Below are 15,268 nucleotides of genomic sequence, written 5' to 3' on the forward strand. Positions count from 1 at the left end.
CTAGGTAGGTAGCTGGGAACTGGCTCATCACACGAACTTACAGTAATGGTGACAGCATGCACAAGACCCACACAAACTCAAACCAGCATAGAACTAGGGAAGTGGGTAAGAAGCCCCAATCTTAGCTGAGGAACTACTGGCAGCTGATCACTTCTGAGAGAGAGAAACTTGGTCTTCTTTAAGGGAGTGACATTAGATAGGCTGACCAGGCGCCAGTGGATGAACTCATACCAAGAGACATTTAGAGGCACAAACTTGACTCAACAGGCCTTAACATGTATGACAGACTGGATAAATCCAGTAGGAGGGCTATGGGCAGAGTGCAGATAAGGGAGAGGGTCTAAATGAGAAATATATTGTAGGAAATGCAAAAAAATCAATTAAAAATTTATATTGAAAAAAATTAAGATAAAAAAATTTTTTTTAAATGTGGGGCTGGAGAGATGGCTCAGCAGTTAAGAACACTGGTTGTTCTTACAGAAGACCTGGGTTCAAATCCCAGCACCCATATGGCAGCTAACAACTGTCCGTAACTCCAGTCCCAGGAGATCCAGCAGCCTCTTCTGACCTCTGCGGGCATTGCACGCCACAGGTGCACTTACCTACATGCAGGCAATACATGCATACACATAAAAAAATAATAATGAATTAAAAAAAATTTTTTTGGTCTTTTTTTTGAAGCAGAGTCTCCCTGTAGCCCCAGCTATCCTGAAACTCACTATGTAGACCAGGCTGGCCTTGAACTCACAGAGATCTGCCTGCCTCTGCCTCCCAAGTGCTGGGACTACAGGCATGCGCCACCATGCCCAGCTTAAAAAAAGACTTTTTTTTTTTAATGTAACACACACACACACACACCCCATACCAACCCCTAGGGTTTCCATTTTCCCAGCAATGGAAACCCGAGTGTAGAAAGCATGTGGAAGCACAGTGAGGCACTTCTTTCTATGAGAATAGGTATAGAGAGACTGCACAGTGGAGACCCAGACCACACTGGGGTTTATCTGCACCTTCTTCTCTTTCCAAACAATCCTCTGTAAGGCCTCCGTTTTTTAAAATCTTGTTAGTGGGCAGCTTGGGTACACAGCTAATTAGACTCAATGCTTGATGCCCCTTGGGAGCTGTCAGTTCACAGCAGGGGTAAGCAGGTGGGACCCGGCCTGACTATCAGGAGTGCAGGAGGAAATTTTTACCATTTTTTTTCTTTTTTAAAAATTTTATTTATTATTTTTATTTTATGTGTATGTATGTATTGCCTGCATGTAGGTAAGTGCACCTGTTTTTTTTTTTTTACTGAATTTTTGTGCATTTCATACAATATATCTTATATTTAGATTCCCCCCTCCCCTGACTGGATTTCATTCATTCTGTTATATGTTAAGACCTACAGAGTCAAGTGTTGTGGCCCCAGATTTCCCTCAGTGTGAGTTCATCCTGTCACACCCCTAGGCAAATGTAATTTCTTACTGCATGCTAAATATGTATCCTTAAATTTACAGACAAGTATACCTCTCATCACTAATCAAAGAAGCTTCTTTTCGCAACAGATGGAGTCTATTGCAGAGTTCCACAACTGGTAAAAATACAAAGGAAGTGTGAGATGCCCAGCCTTAAGTGACACATCTACAATGGAACCTCTACACCGAAGGCTCAGGGAATGTAGCGGAATAGGGGGTAGAGAGAATATTAATGCATCTCTCAACTCTCACCAGCAAAGCTTCCTCATGCAACACGGTGATTTTACCATTAAAATATCAGTTCACCTGCCTCCCATAGGGAGGCATGCTGGGCTTACTGGCAACAGATCTAAGTACCTTTATTATAATGGGCCCATTTGAGGATCACAAAGATGAAAGGTGAAGAGTTCTGCCTAAGCTTATCTGACATCTTTGTGAAGCGAAATACAGAAATGGAAAAAGGTTGACCAATTAACCAAAAAACAGGTAGGGTACTTGCCAGCCAAGTTGCTTCAGAACTGTAAGAGGTAGTCTTGTCACTAAGAAGCCTAGAATTTAACCTCAAAGGCAGGCACACACAGAACACGGCCAGCCAGGGAAACTCCAGCAGCAGATCCAGACTTCCTGCACTGACGCTCATGGCTGAGTGCTTTACCCTGCTCCTCCTCCACCTTTCTCACATGCCCTTCAGAGTCTCCTGCGTGAGCCCTCTCCCATATGGGTGGGCTCCTCTACTCTCAGCCTTCTTTATCAATCATCCTAGAATCTCTAATTTACAGAACCAACCTGCACACACGCAAGGCTGGCCTGCTGCCCTCCTCTACCATTCCCCATCCCCCATCCATCCAATCTGGAATCTCAGGCGCCTCCTGCAACTGCTCTTACTCCAACAGCCAGTTGCGGCTGATATTGTTCTTCTTTTCCCCTCCCCTCCCTATTCACTCACTTAACTCTCACATCCTTATTTCCTGCCTGCCTGTCACCTGAGCTTGGAAACTGACTTCTCCGCTTTTAGTGTCATCTCTCCTCCCCTGAAACTGCTCTTCAGTCACTCCCAATCCTTCATAACATACCAGACACACCAGAATGGCTTGCCTTTCTCGCCTCTCATCATCATATTTCCGAGTGACTTTGCATATCCCTCCACCTCCCTGATCTCCACATCCCTCTTCCTAGCACACATAACCTTCTCCCTATTTACTAGTTAGACTTCTACTGGGCCTCCAAAACTCACTCAGACATCACCCCTTCCAGGAATTTCCCTCGGACCCTCCTACTCTGCACCAGGTTCTCCACTTTTATATTGGTATCTAAATATTCTGTTTTGCATGCTGGGTGAGGGAGAGTATGACTTACATGCAACCACTGGATACGCTGACTAGACTCCAGTGGACGCATTTACACTGAAGGACATTTGGGTACAAACACCTGAATGAATAGGACTCAGCATGTATGGCAGAGTGCATAGGGTTTGGTGGGGGGATAGGGGGAGGCATGGATGAGAGAGGGGGTCTGGATGTGAGTGGGAAATATTGTATGAAATTTTAAAAGCTCAATAAAAAAATACTTGAAGGATGGAAAATTCTTCATATCAAACTGAATGCCAGGAAAGGGGGATAGATTTTCATAAAAATAAAATTTGTAGGAAATAGACTTAGCATGACCATAAACTAAGATCGCTTAGCACCCACTTCCCCTCTGTCCCTGGACTGTCCCACCTAAGACACCTGGCAGATACCACAACCAGCTACATGCGCTGAACGATATCAGTACCTTGCCTAGACTTTCACAATGCTCCAGGCAAAGGAGATGTTTTTCTTGTGGCCACTTTAGAGCAGATAACTGGCTTAAAATGTAGCCATTATATGAAATACCATACACCCCTAACCTCCTGTCTGGGTTCTGGTCTAGCCTCTGCAGCTTCCTATTGGATGATCCCCAGAGATATCAGGACATTTAAAAGCTAACCCAGACCCTTTTCTCATCTACAAAATGATGAACAGATCTTAAAGATGCTTTCCCACTATAAAGTCATTTGGATTCATTCTCTGTCCTATCCTGGCTCTTCTGGGCATTTCTCCATTCCCAACTAAGCAGGGACACAATGAATCCCTGCAGCCCAGTGCCCCACCCCCTTCTGCCAAAGGTCACAGGATGGTTAAGGACCACAGGAGATCTCCAATGCATACTTCAAATTAGTAGAAATATTTCAACACCCATTCACCACCTGTAATAGTTCACACAAACTCTCAGAGGGGAGTCAATTCCTTTCATATTGTCTAAATCTATTTTGAAGTTTCATGGCTACCTTTAATTTTTGTATGTCCAGAGGACAAACTTACATTCATCCTTCAGACACTCAGAAATCCAAAGTGGTTTTTATTTTTGTTTTTCCTAAGATGGTCTTTCTATATAGCACTGACTAGCCTATAACTTGTTATATAGCCCAGGTTGGCCTCAAACTCTTGATTCTCCTTCCTCAGTCTTTTAAGTGCTAAGATTACAGATGTGTGTCACCACAGCTTGCTTCACAAGTGCTACATATGGGTGAAGTAAATCTTGGTAGCTAGGGTTTTGGTTACCTAGTGATGCCCATGTTGGCCCAAATTGCATATTTATCAAGACTTAGCAACTTTTATGAGTGTTTTTTTGCCTGTATGTACATGTACCACATACATACCTGGTGCCATAGGCTGGAAGAGTGTGTCAGACTCCCCTGGAACTGGAGTTATGGATGGTTGTGAGCCACCAAGTGGGTGCTAGGAATCAAACGAATGCTCTTTGAATTTTGTTTGATTTATTTATTTTTATTTTATGTGTATGAATGTTTGCCTTCATGTACATAAGTGCACCATGAATGTGCAATGCTGACAGAGGCCAGAAGAGGGCATCAGATCCTCTGGAACTAGGGTTACAGATGGCTGTGAGCTGCCATGTGGGTGCTGCAAACTAAACCCAGGTCTTCTACAAGAGCAGCCAGTGCTCTTAACTGATGGGTCATTTCTCCAGCCCCAGGAACTGTTTTTATACAGGTTTATTATCAGGCATTTATCATGAACACTTAGTGGAGTTTCCCCTCACATCTCTGCAAACTTCTCATATAAAAATATGCAAATTCTCCTTACCATAGGTGGGAATGAGTTTTTGGAATGTGGGATGATCCCCATCTGTCATGGATCTCAGAGTGAGCACCTGTGGTGGAAAACCTTTTCCCGAGCCTAAATTCACAGAGATTCTACCCAGAGCAAGTGATGAAGCACCATTCCTGACTCAGGGCTCTGGATGCCTCTAGAATACTGATATCTTACTCCTAACAGACACCTCAGAGCATTCAGAAACTAAGGGCAGATCCCTTTTTTCCTCTCCCTGTTTGTGTCAGTTAGGGCTTGTTTCTCAACAAACTAGTTTCAATTACAATGTAAGTGTGCTGGGGGGTCCAGCAAGATGGCTCAGTGAGTAAAGGTTTATACAACACAGCTTAATGACCTGAATTTGATCCCCAGAGGAGACGACTGGCTCTGCAAAATTGTCTATTGACCTCCATACATGTATTATTACTAGGCTGCACTTTAAAAAATACATGACTAGCCAGGCGTGGTGGTGATAAAATACACATTTTATCACAGAACTTTTCAGGAAACCTAAGTCAAAAAAAGTCTCAGAAACAATCTCTTGGTATAAATTCCTTCCAGTCTTAGAAAGATTTCCACCTAGGTGAGATGATTTTTTAGATACCATTTGTTTCTGTTTCCTCCAAATGTAAAATTATAGGAAAATGCTTAATACCACAAGCTAAGTTTGGTTGCAGTTCTTTGTCTAGAATGAGATAGAACACATGCTGGAGCAAATAAATAAATGGCAGTGCCTGGACTCTGCTCCCCATGCCTCTTGCCCTGGCTCTCCTCAACCTGCCTAGGCAGCAAGGGCAGTGCCTTGCTGGGTTTCTCAGCCACTGCCGCCTGCACCTCTGCTCACTGGCCTCAAGCTAGGATGCACCCTCCCTGGCGTCTCCTCAGGCCAAGAGACACAAGAGATCACTGAGGTCTCAGGGCCATTTCTACACCATTCGTTTTATACTCTTGGAAGCAGGAGGCTCATGGGGTTTGTGCATTCTGAAGAGACCACTTGCCCACTTCTTCCTGCCTGTATTCACCACATTTTTCAAAACATTACGCTCTGTGGTAAGGACCAAGCCTGGACTTAATGTACTCTCACCATGGGGCCACTTTCATGTGACAGCAACTGGGGGAAGGCTACCCAGGGCAGACCTTACTGACTGAACCCCTAGGTGTTTTATCTCTTCAAGTGAGCCACAAAGTGTTTCAGTGATGAACTGTCTCTGCACTTTTACCCTTAGTGGCAGCTACAATAGGCTAAGCGATCAGTGAATGACTCATGATAAATATAACAGCAGTGTCCCTCCTGCCACACACATTTCCCTCCTTGTTGATGGGACCTTTCTATACTAGCATGGATTAGCTAACCTGAAGCACTGTGAATAGATTCTGTTATTTTTGCTGTGTACTAGGGAAAAGTGAAGCACTGAGAGGCCAGAGGCAGGGCTCAAGCTCTCGAAGTTAGTAAGCTATGGGGTTGGAATTCAAATTAGAAAACTCTGACCAACCCTAATAGCCATAAAATGGGATTCAACAACTAAAACATTTTCTAAGGCTAAGTAAGGCGTGGGACAGACACACAAACATACAAAGAAGGGCAAGAGATGGGCTAGAGAGATGGCTCAGTGGTTAAGAACATTGGCTGCACTTGCAGAGGACTCATGTTTGGTTCCCAGCACCAACATGGCAACTAACAACTATCCATAACTCTAGTTCCAGGGAATCTGACTCCCTCTTCTGGCCTCTTGTGGGCACTGTATGCACATGGTACACCTACACACATGCAGACAAAACACTCATATACCTAAAATAAAAATAATTTATTAAAAAGGGCAGGAGCAGGGAGGGGGCAATTCCTGTGAGCTGAGTAAGCTTCCACTGAATACTGGGAGATAAGAGGGTCTTCGAGGATGTATTCTCATCAGTCATAACAAGAAGGGCTCATGGAACATTCATTCATCCTGACAGAAACACAACTCTGTGTTCCCCAAGTAAGTTCTATCCCTGGCTCCTTGTACCCGGCCTCTAGAATGGCTGGAGGGGAGAACAGCTCAGCCCCTCCTTACTGACTGGGATAAGCACCCCCACAAATCATTATTTACTTGCTATTTGCACATTTTAATAAGACATCCTTTTCCCAAGACCATAAAGATCGCCATAAAGTCACAAGGATTCAACACGCTTATCATTGGCATCAATGTGTTTGTTCTGTCACACCTTAGATGCACATGCCAGTCACAGAATGCTCTATAAGCAGCAGACCACAGGAGCCAGAGCTGTCACTGTACCAAGGACTACCTCTGCAATGGTCACATCCATGACAGTTCTAAGGCCCCTGAAAGCAAGACCTACAAGCTGATTGGGCTCCTCAGCCTCTGGCCTGCAGCACAGAGATACATACTGCCCAGACCCAAGCTCCATTTGCAGTCACTTGAGACTTGGTCTGTACAACCAGAGGACACTTCAAATCTGTCCTCAGTGAATACCACTGCTATGGCCATGACCCAAGTGGGCCTTGCCTCTTCCTCTTCTAAGATCGGCCATCTGTTCCCTCTACCTCCCTCCTTCTACCTCCCTCCTCAAGCATGCCCGTGATTTCTCACCTGGCTCATGGCACCTTTCATTATAGTCCCCAACCAGTCTCTTCTCCCACCACAGAGGAGAAAGGTCCTTCAAATGCACAAGGTGACAAGGACATCACTTACTTTCAATCCCTTAGAATAAAGTCACTACGACCCCACCTCCCATTAAGTCCAGCTCCCGACTTGGCTCCCTGGGTCCTGATTGATCTTGCCCAGTCCTCATGCTACCTTTCCTTCATCTTTTTATTCTTGCTAAGCCAAGAAGAGTCCAAACAGGTCTTCCTCTCTCTCTTTCTCTCAGTCCCAGCTGTTCCCAACTCCTAGAATAGCTCATTTCTAGCAGAAGGCCCTTCAGGACTCTGCATAGCACCACCTCCTGCAGGAAGGCCTCTGAAGGTTAGTGTTTACTGTCAATTTCACAAAATCCACAATGAGCTGAGAGATGGTCCTCCAGATATGCCTGTGGGGGATTATCTTGATTATGTTAGTTGAGGTAGGAAGACCTGCCCACTCTGGATGCCACCATTTCCCTGTTGGGATTGTGATGCATAATGGGGACATGGAGCTGAGCAGCATGCATTTATTGCTCTGATTCCTGATTGTGGATGTGATGGGACCAGCTCGTTCAAACTCCTGTCTCTTTGACTTCCCTGCTACAATAGACTATATTCTTGAACTGTGAGCCAGAACAAACCCTTTCTCCCTTAAGTTGCTTTCATCAGAGTATTTTATCATAGGAACAAAAGAAACCAAGACAATCTCCATGATGGCTTCCACTGGGGTTCAGTACCACACAGTATCATTATCAGTTTCCCTTGGGGTCTTTTCCATTAGCTTGTCAGTTCGTTTCTGTGTTCTCAGGACCCAGTATAGTAGAAGGCATACAGCAAACCATCCGCCAAATGAAAGAGTCTTGAAATCCAACCCACCATGTTGCCCTCTGTCCTTCCCCAACATCCAGGTAGACTTACCGACACAATCACAGGTGGGAAACTCGGCCTGGGCCCTCTTGGCAGGTGTGTCCAGTAGACTCTTGGTAGGTGTGTCCAGGTACTTAAGAGGTGACTCTAAGAAGCCACTGAGGGTGGGTGTGAGTGGGTTCTCAGCCTTGGTGGGTGTGGCTTCCTGGCCTCCCTCCTCTGAATGGAAGCAGGTGGTAGAGAGCACAGTCACAGCCCCTGAAGACTCAATCTTGATCTTCTTTGGGGATCGGGTGGCAAAAGGGCTCTCAGGGGCTGGGAGACATGTTGGCTGGTTCTCAGAATCTTGAATGGGCACTGAAGGGGGGCCAGGAAGCCCAAAGCTATCCCCAAATTCAGCCTCGAATTGTCGGATGAGCTCTTCTAGTTTGTCATCAGCAGGGGGAAGGGGGCCGGTAGAGCCTGGCTGCAAGGCTGCCATAGGACTGGGAGACCTCATTTCCTGAGTAGGGGGCAGCAGGCTGTCCCCAGAGGGACTAGGTGCAAATAGCGCAAGAGAGGGTTCTGGGGGCAGAGGGATGGTAGAGCCCTGGGGGGCAGAGGGTGGGGCAGGGAGCCGGGCAGGTGGAGGTGTTTGCACTTCCTCCAAGGCTGGGGATCTCAGCCCTTCTAGGACTATCTGCCTGACAGGCAGGAAGAGGGGCTGCATGTTCCGGGACCTGGACTTCTTGATTTGAATGGGTTTTCGGACACTGGGCTTGATCCCAGGGGTGATTTTTTCTGCTCCCACAAGACCTCCAGCTGGGGTTGAGGGTTTCTTCTTCTTCTCCTTGGGTGGTCTGTCTGGAGGCCGTGGGGCAGGTGAGCCTGGTGGGGCCCACCAGCCAGGAGCTGGAGGCTCTGCTGGAGCAGGGAAGGAGGCATCATGGGCCTGTTCCAAGAAGAGGCTGCGCTTGTGGTGGAGGTGCTGCTGCAGCGCAGTCTGGGCCTTCTGATGGGTGCCAGGCTCTGATGATGGTGTGGGAGCTTCCCTCGGGGGAATGGAGGACAGGGCTGGAGCTGGGGAGGAAGAAGGTGCCTCAACCTTGACCTTGGGTTTAGTGGAGAGGGCCTCAGGCCTCTTGAATACTGACTGAATGTAATCGCTGGCGCTGCCCAAAAGCTGCTCCAGTTCAGCCATAGGGTCGGGGCTTGGGCGGGGCACGGGCCAGGAGTTCCGGGGTGTCACTGGAGGGGTATCAGTGCCCCAAGTTTCAGGAAACTCAGTTCTTGGAGTTGCTGGAGGGAAGGCTGGGCTATCAGGAGCAAAAGATGGGTGTTCCTCAGGGGGAACTACAGGCCATGAGGGGGCCCGGAGGTAGGACTGGGGAGATCTGAAAGGGGCAGAAGGGGACAAGGCCTCAGGGAGTGGACAAGAAGCCTGGGAGGTGGAATGAGAAGGCTGGGGGAGGGTGGAGGAGAGCTGTGTGAGGGCCTCGATGGCAATGGCTGTCTGTAGACTGATGTTTTTTTCCTTGGCGATGCTTAGGGCACTCTGGGACAGAGGTAGGCCCTCCAGGGGAGGTGCCTGGGGGACCTCGGAGCTAAGGAGTGGTCTGGTGCTTGGGGCTGGGAGGCCAGCCTCACCAGGAGGCAGAGTCCCTGAAAGTCTGGGCCGCTCCTGTCCTCCTTCCATGGCCACAGACTTGATCTTCCCCTCCAGCCACTCGAGGTAGTCGGGGCACTCTGGGCCATCGCAATTGCAGTTGGGTGGTTTCATGCCATGCCGTGCAAGGGCCAGGGCCGTCTGCAGCGTGTCAAGGTCTTCACTGCCTTCAGAACAGACCTCAGGCCCTGGACGGGGGCCCTTACTGCTGTTCCCAGCCTCTCGACTCATCTCACGGTTGAAGGTTTCATAGAGCCGGGTGCTAAGGGCCCCATAAGAGGACACAGCTTCGGCCACAGCCGAAAAGGCCACCAGATCGTGGGCATCTTCCAGGCGAGCAGTGTGGGCTGGGCCTGGGGCAGCCTCCCAGTTGGGCTTCTGGTCTACCCGCCAAGGACCTGCAGCTCCCAGAAGACTAGGTCCAGCGGGCTCTCTAGCACCATTGATGGGCGCCCCTGAGGTGCTTAGCTGCCTTGAGTCCCCATGGTACACTGGCCCTGAGTCCATCTGACCTGGAACAGGTCCATCAACTGGGCTGAGCTTTGAGCCTGTCTGGAGAGAGAGGAGAGGAAAAAAGGAAAATATGAACCACACTATTTGAAAATCATTGCCCCATAATTGACTCCATTCAGGCACATCTCAAACCCTACTTTTTGTGCATAGTCTCTCCCTGGTGGTACTTAAGCCTCAGCCCATCTTCCTGCATCTCCACTCCTTAGCTGGCTCCACCAACAGCAATAGAAGGCCTTTAAGAGATACTAATGTGAGGTGGGGGAGATGGTTCAGTTGGTAAGATGCTTGCATAAGGATCTGAGTCTGGTTCCAGAACCCACATTAAAAGGGGGTGGGGGGACTGGAGAAAGTCCAGCAATGAAGGAGGACTTGCTGCACTTTGCAGATGATCCAAGTTCAGTTCCTAGCTCCTACATGGTGACAAAAAACTGCCTGTAACTCTAGTTGCAGGAGATCCAATGTCTTCTTCTGGCCTCCATGGCACCAGACACAGGAGGTGCACACACATACATGCAGGAATGCCAATGTACATGTAAAAAAATAAATCTTAAAAGCAGGGAGTAGCAGTATATACTTTTAACTGCAGTGCTGGGGAGGCAGAAGTAGGTGGATCCCTGGGGCTCACTGGCTACACTAGCCTCATCAGTGAGCTGCACGTCCAGTGAGAGACCACATTACAAAAGTTGCTCATGAGCAACACCACCCAAGGCTGTCCTCTACACACACACACACACACAGGTCCTATGTGGAATTCTATGTGCCACTTGAGCCCTGTGGAAGCTCAGATCAATCACATTGAAACTAAGTGACAAAAGTCATTCTAGGACCATGTCTACTGTTTTTTGCCAGGTTAAGCTAACCAAGTCCAGCATGTAATCATGTGCTGTATGTGGAAAGCAGGTATGGGCAGGAGACGGGGGAAGCAACTTTCCCTCTCAGCCTGGGCAGGAGTCAGCTACTGTTTCCTACTGGGAATAAAACCCACAGTTCCTTTCTCCCCATGTTAAGCGCCCTTAAGCCCAGGCTGAACTGGCAGAGCTAATGACAGATCACATTCCCATACACAGTCCCAGACCTGAGGGCACATTCATCACCATATTGAGCAAGTCATACCGATAACATGCGAGTTCCTGCTTGGAAAGAGTCAAGCCTCTCACGCAGAAACAATATATACTTGATACCCACAAAGAACACAAAAGGGAAGGTATTACTAATACAAACACATGAAATTGGGTTTGCAAGACTAACCCTTTACAAAGGTAAGGAAAAACCGAGAGGAATGACGGATTTCATGAGTCACACCCACTGAGAACCTCTCCTCAAAGACGAGTGTGCTGCTGCCTAGTTGCTACAGTCTAGTTCTTGAATATCCCCCCAAAGGCTCAGGTCTTGAAGGCCTTGTTCCCAGCTGGTTGGCATTACTGAGAAGCGGTGGAAATTGGAAGTGAGGCACAGCTGGAGGAAGTAGGTTAGTGGAAGGTTAGTGGGAGTATGCCTTAATGGGGCCCGGCACCTTCCTCTTTGCTTCCTGGCCTCCATGAGGGGAGCAGCTTTTGCTCTGACCCTTGCTCTCCACTGTGACATTCTGCTCACTGCAGGTACACTGTAATGAAGCCAAGTAGCTATAGTCTGAAATCTCTGAAACTGTTAGATTTGTTTGCTAATTTGTTTTGGCAAAGATGTTTTTCTCAGTTGTTTGTTTGGTTCACAGCATTGGAGAGCTGACTGATTCAACAGTGGGGAATTTTAGTAGACACCACCCTAACTAAATGATAAGACTATTATATTAGTTACAACGTTTTTCTCATCATTGTGACCAAACATCTGACAAGAAGCAACTTAAGGGTGCTGAAGAGATGGCTCAGTGGTTAAGAACACTAACTGTTCTTGCAGAGGACCTGGGTTCAGTTCTTATCACCCACATGGTAGCTAACAACTATCCACAACTTCTGTTCCAAGAAATCTGATGCCCTCTTCCAACCTCCACAGGCATTGCATGCATACTATAGGTGCACTTATATACATACAGGCAAACATGCATATGCATAAAAATTAAAAATAAGGGCTGGGCGTGTTGGTGCACGCCTTAAATCCCAGCACTTGGGAGGCAGAGGCAGGCGGATTGTTGTGAGTTCAAGTCCAGCCTGGTCTACATAGTTCAGGTCAGCTGGGACTACAGGAAGACCCTGTCTCAAAAAGACAAAAAAAAAAAATTAAAAATAAGAAGGAAGGAATTTATTTTGGCCCCCAGTGTGAGACTACAGCCCACTGTAGTGAAGAAGGCACACTCTGGCAGTAGGGGTATGAAGCGACTTGCTCACATCTCAGCAGACCAGAAATGGGGGGGGTGGTACTTAGCTGACCTTCACCCCCATATTCCCCCTCAAATACCTCCTCTCTGGAAAAGCCCTCATACACACACCCAAGGCTGTGTCTCACTCAATGTTCCAAGTGTTGCTTTTTTAAAAAAAAATATTATTTATTTTTAATTATTTATTAATAACCATATACTTAGAAGAAGCATTTCATTACATCAGCATTGACATACTACCATTCTTTTTTTTTTTTTTCAAATTTTATTTTCAAGGTTTTTTTTTTAGAAGCATTTCATTACAGCTTTAACATATTCAGTAACAATTTCCAGAGCAAGGATATATCTCTTTCAAAAGTGGCTGTAAATTTTTAGGTTCACAGTTGAATTAATGTAGTTATACAATATTGAACTCAGTATAAACCCTATAAGACATAAAATTGAGTGAGGTTTTAACCTTTAAAAAAGATCTCCATTTCATTATTAAAATACAGAGTTTCATATAGAAAACTTCATTTTTAATGCAATGACATTAAGAGGTTTGCACATGCGTTTCTAATCTCTATATATCAGATTATTACTAGTCATAGTCGGTTACTTTCTGACCTCCTTGGCATCTGAGCACGGATATAAAGTCATCGGGTAGATTTCAATAATAATGTTTTTCACATCTACTAATTATTAAGGAGCAAATTTTATGCTTTGAAGAATTATACTTTAAAATTTTTTTTAAAATTCAATAACCACATGATTAGAAGAAGCATTTCATTTCAGCTTTGACATATTCAGTAACACATTCCAGAGCAAGGATACATTTCTTTAAAGGTGGCTGTAAATTTTTAGGTTCACAGTTAAATTAATATAGTTATACAATATTGAACTCAGTATAAGCCCTGTAATTTATAAGCCCACAAAATTGGATGAGTTTTTAACCCTTAAAAAAGATCTCCCTTGTATCGTCTCACCCCTCTATCATGGTTTTCCCACATAAGGTGTCCCCACTCCCCTCCTTTCTTCCTTACTAATACCCTTGCTCCTATGATCCGATGTCTGTTGAGCTTCTTCTTTCTCCTTATCCCCTAGGTTCCTCATATACCCTTCCCTCTCCCCCTCCCTTAGATTTAAAAATTTGATTTTTTTGCATGTGTATATCACACAGAACATCCCAAACCATCTCTTTCGACTGTACACCCACTTCCCAGATAGCACCCTCCCATAGCCTCCCTCACCCCACTAGAGCCCTTATACTCTGAAATCCCTATTGTCTGCTGTGTTGTTGGCACCCCCAGCCATTCCCCACTACTTGCTCTTCTGGTGAGTCTAGTCAGCCTATCTAGAGGTCTTTGTTTTAGGAGGGTCAGCTGTTCCTCATCTAGCAGTAATCAGTTGTCAATATTCCTTTAGATAAGATTGGGCTCTGCTGTTTATTTTCCAAGTTCTATGCTGGGTTACTACCTGAGAGTCCCTTTGGCCACTCTGGCCAACAACTCAAAAGAAGGTATCGCCTGTCTGGCATTGTTGCTTGTTATGTAGCCTTTAGCTATGCATATGGACTCAAGAAATTATACTGACCCCTTCAATCTTTGGCTATACTTTCCTTTTGGGTGTTTAAGGCCATACAGTTGGCCCAGATAAACCAATTTATTTTTACTCTTAAGGTCATTTGAGGATCTGTTACTCAGGGGTCACATGGGCTTGGGAGGAGCCCTTGGCTCCTTTTACCAGTTCCACCTATGTAAACATAAGTCAAAGGTCCTGCTCAACCATGGTTGGCTTTGCTTGGAAGCATGGAGGAAATGATTCCTCTGTGTTGACCCTCCTCTTTGTAGAATGGACACTGGTTCAAGTCCATCTGGTGGGGTCTCCTCGGCTCCTTGATCAAGAGGACAGGTGACCCACCACCATTACAGGACATTTTGAGAGATGCTCATAGTCCCCTGGAACTAGTCGACCTAGGAGGGCAAGGAGCAAAAAGTGTCCTTGATGTCCCTCTGACCAAATTATTACAGGCCTCAAAGTATGTCTCTTAAACATCCAAGATAGTTAGTTCCACTACTCTGGTACTTTAATTACTGTGTGTCATGTAGATAAATCTTGGGCAAAGACCAGTTGTTCTCAGATCAACCTTACCTAGACATATATTTCTTGATCTGCTATGTATAATTTGTCAGTAGGTTGTAGGAGTAATATGGTTCCCTCTGGTTTTTAAAACTAGCTAGGCATTGTTTATCTCTCACATTGTCTCACCCCTCCATCATGGTTTTCCCACTTAATGTGCCATTTTCCCACTTTCTCCCTTAATAATACCCTTCTCCTATGGTCTTACCTCTCTTGAGCTCCTTTTTTCCCTTTATCCCCTACGTTCCTTGTCTACCCTTCCCTCCCCCCTCCCTTAAAGTAATCCAATTTTTATCTGTATCTCCTTTATTAAGGCCTGTTTCCTACTGTTCTTCTCTTTCAGGTCCTTTCTTTTCCTTTACCTCCCTGTTTCCTTTCCATTATCCTGGTTCCTGTAGTTATGTCTGGTTACATACTTACTTATCAGAGTCTGGTTCTAGGATCCACATATGAGGGAGAGCATATGCTGATTTTTTTCTGAGTCTGTGTTACCTCACTTAATATAACAGTCTCTCATTCCATCCATTTACCTGCACATTTCATGATTTCATCTTTTTTAATGCTTAGTTAAACTCCATCGTATAAATGAACCACATTTTCATTATC

The 15,268-nt window shown here is 45.9% G+C and overlaps 1 protein-coding gene across 2 annotated transcripts in view; it reads right to left on the bottom strand.

The window, feature by feature from the left end:
- Tet3 (tet methylcytosine dioxygenase 3) overlaps nt 1-15,268 on the bottom strand; it is a 141,187-nt gene that overhangs the window by 57,049 nt on the left and 68,870 nt on the right. For both annotated transcript variants that reach the window (XM_008852856.3, XM_029555981.1), the window contains exon 3: nt 8,127-10,272. In XM_008852856.3, coding sequence (XP_008851078.2) covers nt 8,127-10,272 — 2,146 coding nt within the window. The remainder of the gene's footprint in view (nt 1-8,126; nt 10,273-15,268) is intronic.

The sequence above is a fragment of the Nannospalax galili genome, unplaced genomic scaffold (genome assembly GCF_000622305.1).
Source record: "Nannospalax galili isolate Female #2095 unplaced genomic scaffold, S.galili_v1.0 scaffold527, whole genome shotgun sequence".
Classification (NCBI taxonomy): Eukaryota; Metazoa; Chordata; class Mammalia; order Rodentia; family Spalacidae; genus Nannospalax; species Nannospalax galili.